Source organism: Protomyctophum parallelum (genome assembly GCF_964188405.1).
Source record: "Protomyctophum parallelum genome assembly, chromosome: 9".
NCBI lineage: Eukaryota > Metazoa > Chordata > Actinopteri > Myctophiformes > Myctophidae > Protomyctophum > Protomyctophum parallelum.
In genome coordinates, this window is record NC_139706.1 from 7004612 (window position 1) to 7026957 (window position 22346).

The 22346-nt window shown below is 45.6% G+C and overlaps 1 protein-coding gene across 1 annotated transcript in view; it reads right to left on the reverse strand.

Annotated features, from left to right (window-relative positions):
* Nucleotides 1-22346, reverse strand: part of arap1 (ArfGAP with RhoGAP domain, ankyrin repeat and PH domain 1) — a gene marked incomplete at its 3' end in the record, with an annotated part of 114937 nt that overhangs the window by 70781 nt on the left and 21810 nt on the right. The window contains exons 2-8 of the mRNA XM_083772512.1: nt 22017-22329; nt 19161-20926; nt 5931-5935; nt 4870-5190; nt 2121-2227; nt 1477-1565; nt 437-592 (exon numbers count right to left, since the gene is read on the reverse strand). Coding sequence (XP_083628638.1) covers nt 437-592; nt 1477-1565; nt 2121-2227; nt 4870-5190; nt 5931-5935; nt 19161-20926; nt 22017-22268 — 2696 coding nt within the window. The 5' untranslated portion in view covers nt 22269-22329. The remainder of the gene's footprint in view (nt 1-436; nt 593-1476; nt 1566-2120; nt 2228-4869; nt 5191-5930; nt 5936-19160; nt 20927-22016; nt 22330-22346) is intronic.

Consider the following 22346-nt stretch of genomic DNA (forward strand, 5'->3'; position numbering starts at 1 on the left):
TATGTGTTAATCATACCCCCCGTTGTTGTTGATCGCTCCTAGAGTGTTTTGGCTACATCTAGCTGCTTCAGCCACATCCGGGATAACATCCGGTCCGTCTGTAAAAGTGCTCCGCTGCTATAAACCGCTGGGCACTATGATGTAATGGATTAAATAACCCCGGGCGTTCGGGGTGTCAATCACACCGACGACTATCACTTCAACGATAACTGTGTCAATACTGCAATGTACAGATACTTTGTTACAAGTACATAGTCCGGAATTAAACATGTACTTGAGTAAAAGTACAAAGGTATTGGCATCAACATGAACATAATAGTAGAAAGTACTCATTTCACAAGTTTTCATATGTGTGTGTGTGTGTGCGTGCGTGCGTGCGTGCGTGCGTGTGTGTGTGTGTGTGTGTGTGTGTGTGTGTGTGTGTGTGCGTGCGTACCCCTGCGGTGGGTTCTTGTCCAGCCAGCCCGTCTTCATGACGCTGCACTGACAGGTGTCCTCTTTAGTGGGCAGAGCCAGCCGTCCCGCGCTGGGCAGGTAGCAACTCCTCTGAGGTGTAGTGATGCTGCGATAGTCCTCCTCCCATCCGTCAGTACTGAGAGGCATGCACACACACACACACACACACACACACACACACACACACACACACACACTTAACATCTCTATTTCCCTTCACGTTTTCTTGAACACCAGAAAAAAGTATCAATAGTGTTCGAGTCCCGTTCATGACGACCTTTGCTGCATGTCTCTGCCCTTCTCTCCCTCCCACTTTCCTGTCTGTCTTCAATAATAACTATCAATAAAGGCACAAAGCCAAAAACAAATCAAACGAACACATGTCAGACAGTGGATTCTGCGGTTGCACAACCTGTCTGAACCAGTGTTGTGTTCGTCGACTACTGTTTCACTGACGAAAACTAAATGGAAACTAAATGATGATGACTAAAGCTATGATGACTAAAGCTAAGACTAAATATACTGACAATTTCGTCAACAAATAAAACTAGGCTAAAATGTTAAGAAGGCGACTAGTGGACAAGAGTTCCAGTATAAGTAATTTTACACTTGGTTGCATACTGAAAATAGCAGATCTACAAGCTCACAACGTGTCAAATCTGTCATTTAGTAGACTAAAATCTTATGACATTTAGTCGACTGAAACTAGACTAATAATAACACATGACTAAAATGTGACTAAAACTAAATGAAAACTATTCAAGAGAGTATGACCAAAACTAAAATCAAAATTTGCTGCCAAAAACAACACTGGTCTGAACTGCCTGTCACACATGTGTACAGTACAGTGGGTAACAGACTCATTTCAAAACTCAACTTGACTGTGTGTTTCATTGTTGCTGTTGTGATGTCTAATACAAATTAAAATGGAACTAGTATAAATCTAAGTATATAACATTTGATTCACTGGTAGTCATCGTCCAATAGCATCGTCTATAAAGTATATAAGGTGTGACTCACTGGTCATCATCGTCCAATAGCTCGTCGTCGCTGCACAGAGATTTGTACTGTCGGTCTGCCGTCTGTGTGGGGCGGGGCTGGAGCGCCTCCTGGTGGACAAACACAGGTATAGCATCACTCAAACCGTTTCCTGCCCAGTGTCCATGACATCACGGACACTGTGAAATACTAACATATCTAAAAACACATATCACATAAAGACATAAAGACCCCAGGAAAGTGTTCTAAGTCATTAACATATATCTGTTTGCAAAAAGGGTGAAGTGTCCCTTTAAGGATTCTACGAATGCCTTCTAAACCAGTAGGTCTTTCAAAAAGGTTTAAATGTTAAATGGTCGCAGCGCGGCACAAAGTGACGTGCTGTTGTGAGCTACCTTGTACATGTGATATGTTTTTTGTCAGGTGAAAAGCTGACTAGTGAAAGCCTGTGTTTTAATAGTCAATTTAACTTTTTTTTACAATTGAACAATGCGTGTGTCGTTCCCAAATGCAATTCCAATGGTAAAGCTGTGTTGTTTTCACCCCATGAAGCAATGGAGGATTCAGACATGCCCCAAAATACCCGTATGCGTGTCTCAACCCAAATAGAAACCAGGAATAAAAGGACAAAATGAATGAAATAATGAGAGGGACGGATATGTTACCCTTACCGTGTCTTGTGGTAAGTTGTTGTTCATAGCACGGAGACTAGAGAAAACCTCTTCTGAGTCTTCAAAGTCATCAGAACTGTCATCATCAAGTGAATCTGACCCTGAGAGAGAGAGAGAGAGAGAGAGAGAGAGAGAGAGAGAGAGAGAGAGAGAGAGAGAGAGAGAGAGAGAGATTCAGACATGCCCCAAAATACATGTGTAATGTGTAATACAATAGTAACATCATCCCATCATCTCAGTAAACCAGTTAAACCGGAAAACTATCAGTAGAGCATACTTGTACTGGTTGCAGGATCAAAGAAGACAAAATATTGTAAGTGAGGAAACAGTAATCAATGAACACATGCTAGGTTCAGATGCTTAGGACTATTTAAGGACACAATTATTTTCCAGGCATATGACATAAATCAAGTATTTTATTTCTCTTTTCATTTTCGACTGAAAACATTTTTAGACGCCCTCTGCTGTTTGCAGTTTACTTTTAATCGATTTGATTTTGGAGATTTTGATTTTGATTTAATACTATTTTGTATTGCCGCAAAAGCACATTCCAGCCTATATATATACAGTATACATTCACACCATCAGCTTAAATGTTTAGGAATTCTACGACAACAGCAACCCAGGATCTAACCACATTCTCTGCATGAGCGTACATGAGATGCCAGGTCAGCTGACCTGAGGTCAGCTGAGCGGACACTGAACTATAAATGGAAGTAGGGATTGAACGCGTTTCAGTTTCACAAACACTTACGATAGGCAGAGCGGCGATTGCTATATGTATTATACACTGTATCATTATGTATGTCTGTCTCTTTCTTTCTCTATCTCTATCCACTATTTTTGAGTTGAGCTGTGTGTGTGTGGGTGCCTGGCTGGGTGGGTATGAGCACCTGTGCGCAACCTAACACACACACACACACACGCACATATTAACTATATATATGATGATTTCGGGTGTGCCAGTACAGTACAGTGACAGTAGGTTACAGTAGAGGGTACAGTGAGTAGAGGGACCCCCACACGAAGGTAACTCTGTCATTTCTCAACCGTTTCGGACATGGGGCGGCTCGCCGGAATCGACCTGGCCCCCTGGGCGCGTTCCGAGCACCCTGGCTGTGGTCCTGTGGGTCTGGAACTTCCGGAGACCCCCCGGGGACCCCTGCACGGAGTTGCATTACTCACTTCACACGGGTGTGATTTTTTTTTAAACCTATTAACCCATTCTGACCTGAGATCAGATTCATACGAGGTTTCCGCCGGACACACACTGGTCTGATGAACCCATTCTGACCTGAGATCAGATTCTAAAAATGTCAGTCGCTCTTCGATTTTTGAAAAATAGCAGACCTACAAGCTCGTATCGCGCCACTCGGTGGCGCGATATGAGCTTGTAGATCTGCTATTTTTCAATAGCTAAAGCATAACATGATGCCGACACCAAAATGGGTGCCCGGTCAGAATGGGTTAAGACCTGAGCCGATCTGCCCATTCTACAAATGGCTTCTAAATCAGTAGTTCTCAAACATTTTAGTAATCAAAGCATGAAATCACCACGATTTTATGCATGGTGTAGAATAGATCCTTTAACTCTGACAAAGGCCACACAGTTCACCGTGTTGGAATAGCTACAGCACAGCATCTGAAGGGAATTCCAAATCTCAGCAAGCTCATTTACATACAATATACTGAAACCAACGGAAACCAGTGGCTTTTTCAGAAGGTCAAGAAAACAGAACATTTTTTTGCAGTAAATGTATGTACTAATGAATAAATATAAAGTAGGTATACTAATAAATATATATTACAGGTATACTAATAAGTATATATTTAAGTGTTCCATACAAACATAAATTCTCCTTTTAACCAGTGGTGGAAAAAGTTGAATTTTTATATTTATATAAAAAATGATTACTTGAGTAAAAGTAACAGAAGTGTCATGTAGAAAAATACTCGGTTACTGTAAAAGTCCAGTATTCAAAATACATTGAGTAAGAGTAAAAGTATTGCCATCAAAAATGTTACTTAAAGTACCAACAGTAAAAGTACTCATTGTGCAGAATGTCCCATTTCACAAGTTTTTTTTAAATGTAGGAAAATCCTTTGAAAAAATCTACTAATAGAAATAACACTCCACAAAGTAACTAGTAACTAGTAGAATAGAAAGTATTTAAAGTTGTAAATACTGAAGAAAGTAAAAAAATACCTCAAATTGTAGTACAGAATTTGATGTACTTTCCAACTTCTTTTAACCACTTAAACCCTCCAGACTAACTTGATTTGTTGAGCAACAACGTATTTTCTCCAGTTTCAATTCATTGTTCTGCCTTTTACTTGTACTGTCTACACACCAAATCTCCCTACGCCCTCCTCCTCCTCCTCCTCATGCAGTATATCCCAAACCTCCAGCACTCAAATTCTAAAAGCATCAGATCTACAAGACAAAAAGATGAAGTATAGCATTGGATGATGGGTTATAACCCATTCTGACCGGGCACCCATTTTGGTGTCAGCATCATGTTATGCTTTAGCTGTTGAAAAATAGCAGATCTACAAGCTCATATCGCGCCACCGAGTGGCGCGATACGAGCTTGTAGGTCTGCTATTTTTGAAAAATCGAAGAACGACTGACATTTTTTTAATCTGATCTCAGGTCAGAATGGGTTCATCAGACCAGTGTGTGTCCGGCGGAAACCTCGTATGAATCTGATCTCAGGTCAGAATGGGATAAGGCTGTACTCACGGTGATGCTGGTCGGGCGGTGGAAGCTGCGGGGGAAGCCGCCTGGCGGGGAGAGCTGGGTGCGTCTCACACGGCCCTCCTCCTCCTCCTCCTCCGGATGCTCGATGGTTCTCGGGTCCTCCCCGTGGCGGAACCCTGGCGGGCGGGGGCCGAGTCCGCTCGCTCTGCTGCTGCTGCGCCTCAGCAATTGGCCGCGGCGTCTCCTCGCTGGAGGAGTCGTCGAGGAGGAGAGGGGGGCCAGCGGGAGGAGGAGGAGTAGGAGGGGGGGTCGTGGTAGAGGGAGTAGGAAGTGGGGGAGGAGAAGGAAAGGAGTCGTCGGTTACTATGGCGACGTCGGGAGGTCGGGTGAAAAAGCCGACAATCAGGCGGCTGATCCTATGCATCCTTTATTGGCCGGTGTAGCGGACGCCCTTCTTCGCTCCTCAAGAGTCGCTATGCTGCGCTCATGCCATGGTATATACAATACAGTACATGTGTGTTAGCAAATCATCTAACTCCATAAAATAACTAACTTCAACTCCAGGAGTTGGAAGTTTGAGAACAGGAGACACATGAGAGACAAACCGAGCTGCAGGGTCCATCAAATGTGGTTATCTCAAACATCAGCAATATTCCTTCTTTTGTAAAACTCTTGTTCTTCACGTCCAAAATCCACTAACAGAGAGTTAAGTTGAGAGAAAGTGTTTGTCGAGAGGCTAGCTAGCACTTAGGTAACCCAGCCTTGATCCATGCACACCGGCTGCGTTGCTATACACGAGTCCCTGTGCCAACTCAACGGGAACCAGCATTCAAGACACGTACGTCCCAGGATTCCTGAGCAGAACCTCTGAATGTCAGAGTGATAACTTTTGTTCACCTCTCTGTGCTCTGCCAGCCCTCTGCATTCCATCCCTCTCCATCTCTCTGTCTGTGTGTCTCTCTCTCTCTCTGTGACACTGGACTGCAAGTCTCATCCTGCCTGACACTGGGGACATACCATCAACTTACCTCTGGATTCACCCACTGCACGCACGCACGCACACACACACACACACACACGCACAGTGTATGACCAATGTTTACCTGTGCTGCACAGATGCACACACACTATTATCTTGACAGCCACTGTGACTTTCAGCTATTCAGCCAAAACATGCAAATTAGTAGATAGCATCACCTCTCAGGTGAACTGGCTGGACATACACCGTTTTCTGGTTTCTGGTCCATCAGTCCGGGAGTGGAAAGAACCCACGTCATGTTGTTTAGTCACTGCTTTGTAGTCATCAGGCCAGAACCACCAAACCGGAACCAGTATTACCCAAAATAATTCCCTGCTTCATAATTTTTAGGGCCTATAGGCCTACCCAGTACCCAGTAAAACCTCATTTGATTCAGCGTAGTTTAGCTTATAGGAATAGCGTAGCGTAGCGCCTGGCGAGACTAAACTATAATAGTAGTTATACTCGACTCAGCATTTCAATGGGGATTGGGGGAACCAAAACGAAGGAACGAAGTGTAGCTCCAACATCACAACCGTGGTGTCAGAGGTGGTGTCACCTCTGACACCACCACATTATAAATACTAGAAAAAGTGCCCTTCCGGGCACAGGTCTCCACCAGGTTATCCACAGATCCGTGCAGTTAGAGGTAAAAACACTTTTCGGCCAGTTATAGCGCCACCTTGAGGCTGAGTTGAAATTGTTCATGTGGCATTTCGTCCTCGGCCTAGTGGGAATGTGGGTGCACAATTTCACGGAAATCACGCGATGTGTTCATGATTTGCAGCATTTTGTTTGAAACTGAGCACTCCTGTGAACTTTGGAAGGCAATCTTAACCAATCAGGATGGAGTCTGATAAATCTGAAAGACCGGTTTCGTTGAATGGCTCTAGAGAGACTGTGTACCAATTTGCGTGATGTTTGGACAAAATCTGTAGGTGTACTGTGCAAAAACTTGTTTTGCACAAAGCGGCCGTTCTGGAAAGTTTGGGGCAGAGGTTCATGGTTGGCATCCAGGGAGTGTGTGTGCAAAATATGGCATCGACCGGGTTAACGGTGGCCGAGATTAGCTGTTCACGGACACACGGACACACGGACACACACACGGACACACGGACACACGGACGGACACACGGACGGACGGAGTGCAAAACATACTCTCCCCACATGCCTTCGGCCTGGTGGAGACAATAAGGCCTAGCAGGTTTACGAGTAAACAATTAAGCTTTGGAACTCTAGTTTGAGACTTACTCACCTTTGACTATTGAACCCACATAGCCTGCCTCAAGAGCTCCCATTTCTATCCCTTACTACCGAGCTAAGGTGGGACCTCTCGGCTGTAATTCTCAGATCATATCAGGTTCTTGACTTAGAGACAGACTCAGAGCACAACATGTTCCATTATGAAGAACTTGTGACAAAACTAAACGATAACTACACTGCAACACGGGTTCTTTTGCTGAAAACATTTCCTGAAAAGTACGGGGTTTTGGACATGCACGATTTCACAATGAAGGACATCTGTAATGAAGGAGGCTTCATTACATGATTCACAGATTAATAGGAGTGGACACGGTCCTTCTCTTTATTTACACACTATTGTGAAAGTTCCCTTTATCCTCTCATGTCTATTTCCCAACATTGAATATAGAATAGAATGGGCTGTTACAATCGGTTTCAGTTAAGTATGTTGTTTTGTGTGTTTTTGTTTAGCTTGAGACCAAACCAAACCAAACACAAACAACACTATGTTATTGGCAAAGTTGAATATAAGAAGTGCTGAGGCTGGCAGGGCACTGCGTCAGGCACCCAGAACTTGAGGCAAGTAAATTGACCCTATGGGAGCCAACCCAGGGCAAAGCCAGGAGGGGAAAGAGGTGTACCACCTAATGTAGACGTGCTGCGGCGCGACAGCTTGGCTGACAACACTGAAAAGCTCAAGAACCTGATGTTGGATAGGGAATTGTGGATCCAGGAATCCAGATTTGGTGTTAAAGACCTCACTCTCGCAGCAACTATTTTCAAATACATTTCATGTTTTGGTTGAGGCTCTTTGGTGTGGGACATGGGACAACACAACAGAAAGACCACAAGAAGTGTAGGGGAAAAGAAAATCCTGAAAAAAAAACTGAAAGTGAACATTATTGTAGTTCTTTTGACGCGACAGTCACTTCACCTAGAACTGTCCACATGGTAAAAAAAACAACAACAAATAAATATAAACGTAAGAATTATGCAAATGGCTCTGTCACCCAGAATAGTGACTGTAGTTTGTTTTAGAATATTGACTACGTTGGTGTGGGCACGAAGCTGCACTCGAGAATGCAGGGTTAAAAGTAAGTACATTATAAGTCACTACAGTATGTGTTAAATCTTACACCCCTGTTCTATGTGCCTAAATTAGTCTACGTAGTTTCACTTTCAGTCATCATTCAAGCTATCAACAACACTTCATGGTCGTTTCAACATTTCCTGCTGACAGCTAAAAAGTACAGACACGGGATCATCTGACACAGATTTTGACGTGACGGTCAAGATTCAATTTATCTGCCGAGCCAACAGTCAGGCAGGCTCTATATATAGAGCATAGCAGAGGGCAAGGTTTTCTGGACCTACTGAAACATCTGCCATTATTTATGCCCCATAGAGATTCATGAAAACATTTATATCAAATATTTTAAGCCTGGAATCAAGCCATCCATGCAGGGTCCTGATTCCCTGGTGAATCATGACCATAAAACCTTTGATTCTGTGGGAAATTGTTTGAATAATTAATTATATGATACACTACAGTATACCTTTGTTTAGCAGTTTTCATTTTTCTTTATTTCACAGACTCAAATATTTTATGGTCATGACTCACCAGGATCCTGGATGGCTGGATTCTAGGCTTTAAATAATTGATATAAATATTTGTGTAAATCTCCACACCCACTGCTGCTATGCTCTATTACATCAATGGTAAAAAAAGAGTCAGCACTTAAGCAGGAAACCAGGTTCAAATCCAGCGTAGGTCTTGAATTTAAATTCGCTGAACAGCAACATCAAGGCTATAATTACGAGGTGGTTTCACGTGCACGCAACAAGAAACTAAAGAAACGCCCGAGCCCCTCTCAATCCAGACCTTAATTTGAAACACAATATAGCACCGCTCCAAATCATACCAGCCATCCCATCAGGGACAACTGGGGTAACATCAGAGACCCTACCCTCCGACGAGTGCTCCGGGAGCCTCCGGTTATTTCTCTTAAAAGAGCTCCTACATTGAGGGAAAAACTGGTCTATAACCTTTTACCACTCTTTTTACCACTCTCTCTAAAAGAGACCCATTGGTTCATTTAAATGTATGAACTGCCCACATTGTTCCAATGTAGAACGGACAAAAACATTTATGGATTTGAAAAACCAACAAAATATATAAGATCAATGATTTTATCAACTGCAATACCACCCATGTTGTGAGCAGATTAAACATGCAACCGCTCTGATGTTTTCTATGTGGGGAGAACTAAATGTTGTCTTATAGGGCCTCTATTCATACTCCAGATTTAGGTGAAGAGGTGGCAACCTTTTCATTGGTCACCTCTTCATCACACCGGTGGTTCTGATGGCGGCACTCATAGTCCATCATCACCGTGCTCATATCTCCTACCCTCCAGGACCAACAAGTCCTCAAATGTGCCCATTATTGTCTCCACCAGGCCGAAGGCATGTGGGGAGAGTATGTTTTGCACTCCGTCCGTCCGTGTGTCCGTCCGTGTGTGTGTGTGTGTGTGTGTGTGTGTGTGTGTGTCCGTCCGTCCGTGAGGAGCTAATCTCGGCCACCGTTAACCCGGTCGATGCCAAATTTTGCACACACACTCCCTGGATGCCAACGATGAACCTCTGCCCCAAACTTTCCACAACGGCCTGTTATAGCGCCACCAGGAGGCCGCTTTGTGCTAAACAAGTTTTTGCACAGTACACCTACAGATTTTGTCCAAACATCACGCAAATTGGTACACAGTCTCTCTACAGCCATTCAACCAAACCGGTCTTTCACATTTCTCAGACTCCATCCTGATTGGCTAAGATTGGCTTCCAAAGTTCACAGGAGTGCTCAGTTTCAAACAAAATGCTGCAAATCATGAACACATCGCGGGATTTCCGTGAAATTGTGCACCCACATTCCCACTAGGCCGAGGACGAAATGCCACATGAACAATTTCAACTCAGCCTCAAGGTGGCGCTATAACTGGCCGAAAAGTGTTTTTACCTCTAACTGCATGGATCTGTGGATAACTTTGTATGCCAACTCCCTAGAGGCCAAGGAAAAACCTTTGCCTGGAATTTTTCACATCTGCTCTTTATAGCGCCACCAGGAGGCCGACATATGTAAAACACATTTTCTATTATTACTCCTTCAGATTTTATCCAAATTTCACGCAAATCGGTACACATGATCTCCATAGTCATGTGATCAAGACAGGTTTGTTTGATTTCTCATATTCCATCCTGATTGGCTAAGATTGGCTTCCAAAGCTCACACGATTCGTCCTTTTCGAAAAAAGCCCACAAATCACAAACACAGTGTGCAATTTCCATTACATTATACACGCACATTTTCACTAGGCCGAGGACGACATGCCACAATTTATTCCTCAAAATCAGCCTCACGGTGGCGCTATAACAGGCCAATTCCTGTTTTTAGCTATAACTGCATCGATCTGTATACAACTTATGTATGCACACATGGAAAAACATTGTACCTGCATCCCTCCAATACGAACCTCCGGCCCAAATCTTCCTCAACAGCCTGTTATAGCGCCACCATGAGGCCACAACCTGACCTGCCCTGGTGGAGACCTGTGCTGATTGGCACTTTGTCTAGTTTTCCCTCTACTTTTTCTCTACTGCCTATCTACCTCTATTCTATTCCTTTCTGGTCCCTTTCCTATTCTATATAGCAGGGGTTTTCAACAGGTGGTCCGTGGACCACTGGTGGTCCGTGAAGGTATTGCATGTGGTCCCTGACCATGCATTTAGTAATGTAGCAAAGTGAAGAGTTTGTATTTTCTTCCACGGAACAGTGCACTAAACCTTTTGTGCACTGTTCCCTTAAGGGAACGGTGCACTAAACCTTTTGTGCACTGTTCCGTGGAAGTGTGTCAATGTTGTCAGAATTACTGAGAAGTCTGAGGTTAAGAAATTCCACAGAAAAGGGAGATAGAATCTCAAGAAGGGTGAAGGGTGAAGTGGTGAAGCTTGCCTGATTGAGTCATCATTATTAGGAAATGTGCCCGCATATAATCATGTCTTCATCTGCTATATCTGGCACGTATTCAACATTTTTATTATATATACGGTATATATATATATATATATATATATATTACTATTACTATTATTACCATTATTAAAATAGTTCAAATAGCAAATAGTAAAATATAGCAAAACACTTTAGGGATAAAGGTTAAGGGACGCCCAAGATAGGGCCACATGTGTCAGTACTGTAATGTGTCAGTACTGTATATCAGTTAAGTCCGTGGACCATGGTTTTAGAAACAGTATTCCATAGCAAGTATTACGAAAGCACTAATCTCAGCCCATATCCCATTGCAACACAACAGTGGTCCCCAGGTTGATTCTTAGTCAAGGTGGTGGTCCCTGGTTCACAATCAGTTGAAAACCCCTGCTATAGTCTCTCTCTCTCTTTGTCGGCATCTCTATTATTATTATTTTTAACCTTTTATTTATTGCTTTTGACAAAGTGGAGTGCAAACAAGTACAGTATAGTCCAATTCATGTCCCCCTTTGTGCCCTTACACTGTGTTCACCGCAGCTCAGTGGCGTCATGTTGTAGTTTTGGGGGGGGGGGGGGGGGGGGGGAGAGCGGTGTTTTTGTGTTCACCGCAGCTCAGTGGCGTCATGTTGTAGTTTTCGGGGAGAGAGAGCGGTGGTTTTGTCTTCATCCCAGCTCAGTGGCGTCATGTTGTAGTTTTCTGGGGGGAGAGCGGTGGTTTTGTGTTCATCGCAGCTCAGTGGCGTCATGTTGTAGTTTTCGGGGGGGAGAGAGCGGTGGTTTTGTGTTCAGCGCAGCTCAGTGGCGTCATGTTGTAGTTTTCGGGGGGGAGAGAGAGGTGGTTTTGTGTTCATCGCAGCTCAGTGGCGTCATGTTGTCGTTTTCGGGGAGAGAGAGCGGTGGTTTTGTGTTCAGCGCAGCTCAGTGGCGTCATGTTGTAGTTTTCTGGGGGGGGGGGAGAGAGCGGTGGTTTTGTCTTCATCGCAGCTCAGTGGCGTCATGTTGTAGTTTTCGGGGGGAGAGAGCGGTGGTTTTGTTTTCACCTCAGCTCAGTGGCGTCATGTTGTAGTTTTCGGGGGGGAGAGAGCGGTGGTTTTGTCTTCACCTCAGCTCAGTGGCGTCATGTTGTAGTTTTCGGGGGGGAGAGAGCGGTGGTTTTGTCTTCACCGCAGCTCAGTGGCGTCATGTTGTAGTTTTCTGGGGGGGGGGGGGGGAGAGAGCGGTGGTTTTGTGTTCACCTCAGCTCAGTGGCGTCATGTTGTAGTTTTCGGGGGGGAGAGAGCGGTGGTTTTGTCTTCACCGCAGCTCAGTGGCGTCATGTTGTAGTTTTCTGGGGGGGGGGGGGGGAGAGAGCGGTGGTTTTGTCTTCACCTCAGCTCAGTGGCGTCATGTTGTAGTTTTCGGGGGGGAGAGAGCGGTGGTTTTGTCTTCACCTCAGCTCAGTGGCGTCATGTTGTAGTTTCCGGTGATCACCTTATCACCTAAAACTGGAGTACTATGAATAGGCCTTTATAGGGACTGGCTTGCAGAGCATAAATAGGCCATCAAACCTGGTAGTTCATAATGATGCTCTTTTACGCATTCTAGCTATTGAGCACATCAAATCTTTCACCAGATGGGGAGAGCGGCTCAAAAAGTTAAACCAACGGGAACTCACTCAGTCCTCCAGCTCTAAATGAGGATATCGACTTTATGTAGTTTCTATAAATTGTTATTTGAAGGTACATATTTTGTGTTCCTGTACACTTAGGACTTTTTCTACATTGCGTTTATTTTTGCTGCTTAATGTGTGTATGCATTGATTATTTCTCCTTAACCCATTCTGAACGGGCACCCATTTTGGTGTTGGCATCATGTTATGCTTTAGCTATTTAAAAATAGCAGATCTACAAGCTCATATCGCGCCACCGAGTGGCGCGATACGAGCTTGTAGGTCTGCTATTTTTTTAAGAATCGAAGAACGACTGACATTTCTACAATCTGATCTCAGGTCAGAATGGGTTCATCAGACCAGCGTGTGTCCGGTGGAAACCTCGTATAGAATCTGATCTCAGGTCAGAATGGGTTAATATGGGCTCCTATTATATGTCGATTGGTTTCTGTGCATTCCTTGTCTTAAGTTATTACGTACAGTATGTGCCTATCATGTGTAGCTCTGGGTGTGTTTACACACTAATGCTGACTGGCCTGTCTCACGTACATACAGTATGGACCCGTGTTTGGGTGCTAGCTTCATACATACTGTACGTACCCTGATGAAGACTCTTAGCAGTCGAAACATGTTGGCTTTTTAACTTGAATAAAGTTAAAGGGACACTTCACCCTTTTTGCAAAAGAATATATGTTAATGACGTTTAGAAGCTTTAGATCACTTTCCTGGGGGTATTCATGTGTGTAATATGTGGTTTTAGTTATTTTAGATTGTAGCAGTGAGCCTGTTGTCTCTGATGTCATGGACACTGGTCTCACTACCTTCCTGGACTACAATTCCCATAATTCTTTGGTGCACTGCTCCTCCTTGTGGATATGGGGAGAGCTGTCTTACTGAGACAACATGTAGTCCAGGAAGGAAGTGAGCCCAGTGTCCATGACATCAGAGACAACAGGCTCACTGCTACAATCTAAAATATCTAAAACCACATATTACACACATAAAGACCCCCAGGAAAGTGTTCTAAAGCTTCTAAACGTCATTAACATATATTTTTTTGCAAAAAGGGTGAAGTGTCCCTTTAAGTTGATTTTTACATCCGCCTTCTCCTCCCTTTGTTACCTTTTTGTAGTGCTCGGATCAGCCCCTCTTCTTTCTTGTTCTATAGTCCTGTTGATGCTTTTTAACGTTTGTACCTCCACTGATCTGATCTCTTTTTTCTCACCACTTCACGGTCGTTGACAGCTAAACAGCTAAAAGTACAGACACCGGATCATCTGACACAAATTTTGACGTGCCGGTCAAGATTCAATTTATCTGCCGAGCAAGCAGGCAGGCTCAATTAGTGCAATGGTAAAAAAAAAAAAAAAACGACAGGACACTGGGTCAAATCCGGTGTAGAAGAGGAACGTTACATAGTGCTGCAAGTAGCATTCAATAATGAAAATCTGAGAATGAACAAAAACAATAATAGCACCCTTAAATCGACAGCGACTCTCTTGTGACTGCAGTAGTAGTCCAACGTGGAGAAATGAGCAAGGGGGAAAAAAAGTAATCCACAGTTATCCGGAGAGGAGACAGAGTCTAGACCTTAGTGAAGTTGTCCTCTTATCCGGAGAGGAGACAGAGTCTAGACCTTAGCCCTACACACAGCTATGAGATGAGCCCTACTCACTGTGAAGACTTAAAATGAAGAGGAAATTGAACATTTAACACGTTTCCTCCCCATTTACACAGGAGATGAGGATCTACACAGGAGATGGGGGGGGGGAGGGAGGGTTGCGCCATTATCGACCTACTATATTTAACCCGCTCTAACTAATTCCTGCTGGGCAGCGGACGTCATGTGATTGAAGGAACAATGACCTCTTCCTTTCTACTCCTACGTGAGCCATTAACCGTAGTTATGTACATTGTACAGAATCCCCTTTAGGGCCATTCTGCTCGCACGTGTGCACGCACTCAACGCATGGCAAACGGTGCATTTATACACAGTAGCAGCCTTTGTCCAAGGCGCTTTACAATGATTGTGCATTACATTCACCCATTCACACAAACACACACACACACACACACACACACACACACACACAGATGACAGAGGAAACCATGCAAGGCACCAACCTGCACATCGGGAGCTATTAGGGGCTTCTGCGTCTTGCTCAAGGACACTTGGGGATCGAACCGGGAACCTTGCGGTACACCATGCAGCGGTCGCTCTACCAGTTGTAAAGGTTGGCCCAATATGTGGCGCCAGGATAGGAGGTGAAATGCAACCCAAACGGGCTTTACTTCCCAAAGGTCAAAGGTCCCGATGCACCGATATGGAAATGATTGACCGCTCAATGATTGATCGGTGCATCACTAGTTGGCATGGCTTACAGTAAGCAGCAACAAGGTGACATGTTGGTGTGCAGCTCCACCATGTCCTATCACTCAACTAAAACTGTGCATGCGTGTGTGCGTGCGTGCGTGCGTGCATGCATGCGATACCGTAATTTGGCAGAGTTCTAAAATATATTCTCATGACATCATACAGTGTTGAAAGCTTTACAATGTGAGTTTACACCCAGACTCAGTGTAAGGATGCCTGGCTCTCTGTCTTTTTGGTTTCAATAGATTGAAACTAGACTCTAGTATGTGAAGAGTCTGCCTTCACGTGCTATTAACTCATTTTGGATAAAAATATATATAAAAACAATTCAGTTTTCCATGCTCTAGTAACTAGAGCATGTCTGAAATTAATGTCAGAGCTGAAATCGACATGTAAATATGAAATAAATGCTCAAACATGTAGCGAGGTGTAATGTTAGAGTCCACAGAAGTGAAACTTTCAAGCCTGTTTTCTCAACTCTCTGTTTTCTGCAAGACATTACTCTATAAACCATATCTCCAAAACTGGTGGGTCAAACTGAACAACCAATAAATGTCAATTTGAAGCTACGATCCCCTGCTTTCATATCACATGGAAAAAACAGGGGGCATTTTTCAATGGCAGCCCCTCAGTCAAACCTGGTCACTTAATGCCTTCTAAACAGTTCCCAGTGTTTCGAGATCTTCCAACATTTTTCAAAAAGGATGTATTTGAAGGTCGCAGCGTGGCACAACGTCACAGGGCTTAAGTGAAGAAGGGCAGCCTAGCAGATATACAAAAAGCATACCGGCTTGTGCTAGGAGGGGATTTTGTTTCCTTTGCAAATAGCCAAGCCTCTCCAATATGAACTGATTCAGTCCAGTATGAGAAAGAATACAGTAATACAGTCAATTTCCTACAACTACAGTATGACGATTTTGTTCTACAACCTTTTTTCCCCTGACGAAAACGAAACAAACTAAAAAACTACTATGCTATCCTGACTAAAACTATGACCAAATGTATTGACAATTTCATCAACAAATAAAAACTAGAAAATGTCCGGAGGACTAGAGGGACTAGTGGAGAAGAGTAGAACTAAAAGACAAGTCATTTTCTGTTTGGTTGCACTCTGAAAATAGCAGATTTACAAGCTCAAAACTAAAACTAAATCAAATGTGCTGTCAAAATCAACACGGTTTGCACACACACGGCAGAACCCCCCGTGTGTGCACAATATTCAATGCTCCATAGAATGTTTGAACATTTACTTCATATCACTAATATTAGTTACACGGTCTCTGGGCCTCAAATCACATCATGCATGAAAATGTTCATCTTAAACTTAATTTAAAAAAAGTGAATAGCCTATAACAACAGAAGGAACCCGAGGATAGCTGTACCTCATGTTGTATTCATACATGACACAAACACACACACACACACACACACACACACACACACACACACAAGCATGGAAGAAAGGCTTCCTCATTTGAATGAGAGAGAGAGAGAGAGAGAGAGAGAGGAGAGGCTGTCTTACCTGTCTTCCTATAGCATTTCACAGAGCAGTGACACACGCGCACGCTATAGACACACACACACACACACACTATCAACACACACACAGTGGTGGGGAAAAAAACAAATGCAATCGGAAACGACAGCCTTAAGAGGGGAGGGGACAAAGTCGACAAAGGAGGAAACACATTTCCACCGTGTGTGCGTGTGTGTGTGTGTGTGTGTGTGTGTGTGTGCGCGCGCGCCAGAAAGTGACACAGTCAAGTTGCTTGCCGAGTGCATTGTCTTCAATGCGAAAGGCCCTTTGTTTCATTCAAATCTCTGACACACACACACACACACACACACACACACACACACAATCACAGAGAGAGAATGACGCAAACCGAGCGGACATAAACAGTGAACTTAGTTCAACCAGCTGCCAATGCTTCGGTGGTTGAAGTAAGCTCAAGTTCAATGTGGGCTATAGTTAGTAGTGAGTGTGGGAGGAAACAGGGCTTCTACCTTAACACATCTTAAAGCTGAGGCTTTCTTTGTTTACTATTAATATAGTCTTGATAAAAGAAATGCTGCCATTTGTTTCAAAAAAGCTGTATACCCTGTTGTATGTATATAACGATGCAATGTGACATAGCTCCGTTTACAAAAATGTTGAAACCGTAGCCCCTATATACTTCCCCCATTTTCAACTGTTCTTTATTATATTTTGACTAGAGATGTCCCGATACTGTATCGGTATCGGAAAAGTATCGTTATCGGCCCTTTTTGGTCATATCGGGTCATATCGGTATTGGTGAATATGCCAGTCTAACCACCGATCCGACAGAGGGGTAAGGGGTTGACACTAATGCATGTAAATAAAATGTTGGGGTGAGTGGAGTTTGCTTTTGAGTTGCCCAAACTGCAAGAGCACATTTGAGTGAGGAGTCTGCTATTAAACAACACGATATAATATAAGTAATTTTCTTTTTTTATTATTATAAATATTATTCTCTGGTATTGGTATTCTGTATCGGCTAACGGGATGTATCGAGACATCCCTAATTTTGACCCTTGCTTTGACAATGTGAACGTATGTTTTCTCATGTCAATAAAGCTCCTTTGAATTTAATTGAGTGTCCTGTAGTGTAGACCGTTTCATTCAGTGCTGATTTTGCAACTTATCATTTACTTTTAGCCAATGTTTTGGTGTTAGTCTAGTGTTAGTCGACTGAACATCGTAAGATTTTACTCGAGTCTTAGTGCTTTTTCTGGTTTTAACCTTGTAGCAGATGTTGTATTGACCTGTACTTTCGTTGTACTGTACGCATTCTACAAACTGTTTGTTTTCAATCAATCAATCCGACAAAATAATAAGTACAGTTGATTTTGTCGACAAAAACATATTTTGGACGGGCCTTGATGGACCAAATGGCAGATTTTATACTTGGTTGCAAGCTAAAAATAAGCTCACAAGCGGTGAGAGTTTTGTTGATCTGCTATTTGCAACACCCAAGTGCCACAAAACATTAAATTACTTGTCTTTTAGTTCTACTGGATCTCTTGTCCACTAGTTCCTCCCTGACATTTTAGTCTAGTTTTCATTTGTTGACAAAATTGTCAATATATTTAGTCTTAGTCATCGTAGTTTTTTTCATCGTAGTTGGTACACTGGTTTAATTGTACGTTGGTTTTGTTTTGCGTCAACTATAACTGCGTGCGTGTGTGTGTGCTCTCTGTGTTCATGTTGTACAAATGGAACCACAGACGTCACTAGATTTATTTTAGTTTTGGGTTTTTTGACAGTTTGTCAGATTCCAGGAAGAGTCACATGGTCACCGGTCCTGCTGTACCACATTCATGCTCCAAAAAAACAAAAACAAGACATCTGCTGCGTTTCACCATTTCGGCCAGCAGATGGCAGCGTTAGCCACTAATAAAACAAGATAAATACAGAAACCAGTGACACAGAGGTTCACACAACAGAACAAGTAGGCCCAGAAAAGTCTGTTTTCTTTTTCTGAGACAGCTGAGGAAATTCCACCTCCCAAGGACCATGCTGGTTAACTTCTATACAGCCATCATAGAGTCCATCATCACCCTCGCCATCACTGTTTGGTTCCCCGCTGCAGCGGCCAAGGACAAGGCCAAGCTGCAGCGTGTGATACGATCAGCAGAGAGGGTGATTGGCTGCCCTTTGCCCCCCCTTGAGGCCCTGTTTAGAAGTAGGGCTTTGAGGAGGGCCAGGAAGATCATGGCTGACCCTGCACACCCAGGCCACAGTCTTTCCGCCCCGTCCTGTTTTGCAGGCTGGAGTGTCCGCCCTGAAACCGGGAGGTCGGGTTTCGATCCCCGGCCGTACAACTTTGACTTTGACCAAACCAAATTCCTAACATGTTTACATGTCATGGCCCGTCACGTGGACCCTGATATCCATATGAGAATTATTGTTATGATTTATGACCTTATATCCGCTTGACCCAGTGTGAAACAATCATCAATACGTAAGCAAATTTATTCTGTTTACCTGTGAGCACCTGGTGTGGTGGTCCTCCGAGCCGCATCTCGGGGGGGGCGGCGGGGGATGGGCGGGGCCGCAGCACCACCTCTAGGACCCTTGGGGGGAAGGGGTGGGGCGTCGCCAGGCTCAGTCGACGAACAGGAGGATGAAGAGGAGAGAGAGGCCGTGGGGGAAACGGCAGAGGGGGAGAACCTCCCATCGCCTGCACCCTGCTGGGTGGAGGAGGGGAGGAAGACGGCCAGCGTGTCGGGCCGTCGCTGGGGCAAGGAGGAAGGTGAGGCCGCGGACGGGATGCCAGGGAGCGAGAGAGGAGCGTGGGTGGGGATGGTGGTGTTGGGGGTCCTAGGGGGTCTTACCGGCGTCTGAGGGGTGGTGCCGGTTCCTGTACCCGGTACCAGCGAGGTGATTGCGGGAGATACCGCAGGAGAGGGAGGGGGGGCCGCGGGGGTGAAGCGCTGCGGGGGGCAGTTGGGGGAGCTCCGCGGCGGGATGGGGGGGCACTCGGAGACGGAGGGGATGGGGGGGGACTCGGCGCCCGTCGTCGGGGACCCGGAGACATATTTAGTCCTGGATCTAGGAACCGGCCTCGCCCCCTGGTCTATGCCTCCTCCTCCTCTGTCGGCTCCACCCTCCTCCACCTCTCGTCCTCTGGGTGTGCTCGGACTCTCTCTGGGCGTCGGCATGGGTGTCTGCCTGGTTGTCTCCCCACCCTCCTCCCCACCCACTTCCTTCAGCCTGGGGGCCAGTCTGTCAGGCATGGGTCCAGGGGGCATGGGTCTTTCACCCTCCCCAGGGACGACTTTGTCCCTGGGTATGGGGACCAATCTGTCAGACATGGGCCTCTTCAACTCCCCAGGGACTAGCGGGTCCCTGGGCATGGGGACCAGTCTGTCCCTGGGCATGGGTCCAGGGGGCATGGGCCTCTCCCCCTCCCCAGAGACGACTCTGTCCCTGGGCATGGGTCCAGGGGGCATGGGCCTCTCCCGCTCCCCAGAGACGACTCTGTCCCTGGGCATGGGGACCAGTCTGTCTAAAGGCATGGGTCCAGGGGGCATGGGCCTCTCCCCCTCCCCAGAGACGACTCTGTCCCTGGGCATGGGTCCAGGGGGCATGGGCCTCTCCTGCTCCCCAGGGGCGACTCTGTCCCTGGGCATGGGGACCAGTCTGTCCCTGGGCATGGGTCCAGGGGGCATGGGCCTCTTCCCTTCCCCAGGGACGACTCTATCCCTGGGCATGGGTCCAGGGGGCATGGGCCTCTCCTGCTCCCCAGGGGCGACTCTGTCCCTGGGCATGGGGACCAGTCTGTCTTTGGGCATGGGTCCAGGGGGCATGGGCCGCTCCCCTTCTCCTCCACCCCTGGGTATGGGTCTCTCCCCCTCCCCAGTGATCAGTGTGTCCCTTGGGACAGGTCCAGGGGGCATGGGGACCAGTCTGTCTTTTGGCATGGGCCTCTTCTCCCCCTCTGCTCCGCCCCTCTCCTCCGCCTCCTCCTCCTCCTCCTCCTCCTCCTCCTCTCTCTCCTTATTCCTCTCCTTGGGGACGAGCCTCTCCCGCCCCTCGTCCGGTGGCACGGTGCTCTTTCGCCGCAGAGCTCCTCTGATGGGCTCCCGGTGCCAACTCTGCCGCTGCGATCTGCGGTGGAGCGAGGCATCATTCTGGGGGTCGGCAGCGTCAGGAGGGTCAGCGGGGGGGAGGTCCGGGTGGTCCGGCTGGTCCGGGAGGTCTGGGTGGTCTGGGAGGTCCGGGAGGTCTGGGTGGTCTGGGTGATAGGGCTGCACGATATGGACAAAATGTCATATCTCTGTATTTATGGCAAATATTTCCAAATATTTTCATTAAAATATTTGAAAACAACATTGTAAACTAAACATTATTAAAAAAAAACACATAATAACAAGTCAAAACTAGGAGTGGTATTAAGTGCTATTGGGTTCCCACAATTGTAATTTGATATTCTAAGTGTAGCAAGAATGGAAACTAGCGTGGTTGGGAGGATGCTGGCTTTAGAAGTTGACGATATATCAACGATATATCGCTATATCGTTGCCTTTTTGCGATACCGATATCGCACATGTTCATACCTCGATAACGATACAATATATCAGGGGTGGACAACTTTGACGATGGAGAGGGCCACTATATTTCCACACTCACTCCAGAGGGCGCCGGGAGCCCGGTATTTCCACATGACTCCAGAGGGCCACATTACATATTACGGTCGTAGCAAAAACTACAAGCTTGTAGATCAGCTATTTTTGCTATATTCGAATTGAAATCCTGAATTATTTGTTTCTATTTTTGAATTGGAATCCTGAAAAGTTACCTTTTTATTTAATTTCAAACACATTTAGTTATAGTTATGTTAACTGTATGAACTCAATACAAAGCTATAGGTGTTACTAATATAGAAAGGAGAGTGAACTTCGTCCTGGGCAATTGGGGTGTTAAGCTACATATATAGACTGAAGTAATTAAAGCGGGTCATGTTTGGAATTGTAAACAGCTGAAATCAATAACATATATCAATATTCTGACCCAGGGGCCGCATTAACCCATTCTGACCGGGCACCCATTTTGGTGTCAGCATCATGTTATGCTTTAGCTATTGAAAAATAGCAGACCTACAAGCTCGTAGCGCGCCACCGAGTGGCGCGCTACGAGCTTGTAGGTCTGCTATTTTTGGAAAAATCGAAGAACGACTGACATTTTTAGAATCTGATCTCAGGTCAGAATGGGTTCATCAGACCAGTGTGTGTCCGGCGGAAACCTCGTATGAATCTGATCTCAGGTCAGAATGGGTTAAGTGAAGGCGGGGGCCGCCTATATGCATGCAATATATATATATATATTGTGCAGCCTCACCGGGTGGGACGGCGCTGCTCCGCGGCGGCTGACGGCCGTGGTCTTCTGCAGGCTGGCCAGGATGCGGCGCCGGTGTCCTGGGAGGCTGACCCCCATGACCTCCAGGCGCTCGGCCGTCAGGCTCCTCTGGCACTCCTGGTACGTGGCCAGGCCGGCGTCGCGGAACGCCCCGTGGTACTGCTCCAGACGCAGCACGCACAGCCAGTCCCACACGGGCGCGCACGCCGGCGTGCACGTGTCGGTCTCCGACATGGTCTGTGCGTGTGTGTGTGTGTGTGTATGAGGGGAAATGTCAGATCATGGCTCAAACAACCTGTGGAAGAGGAAAAA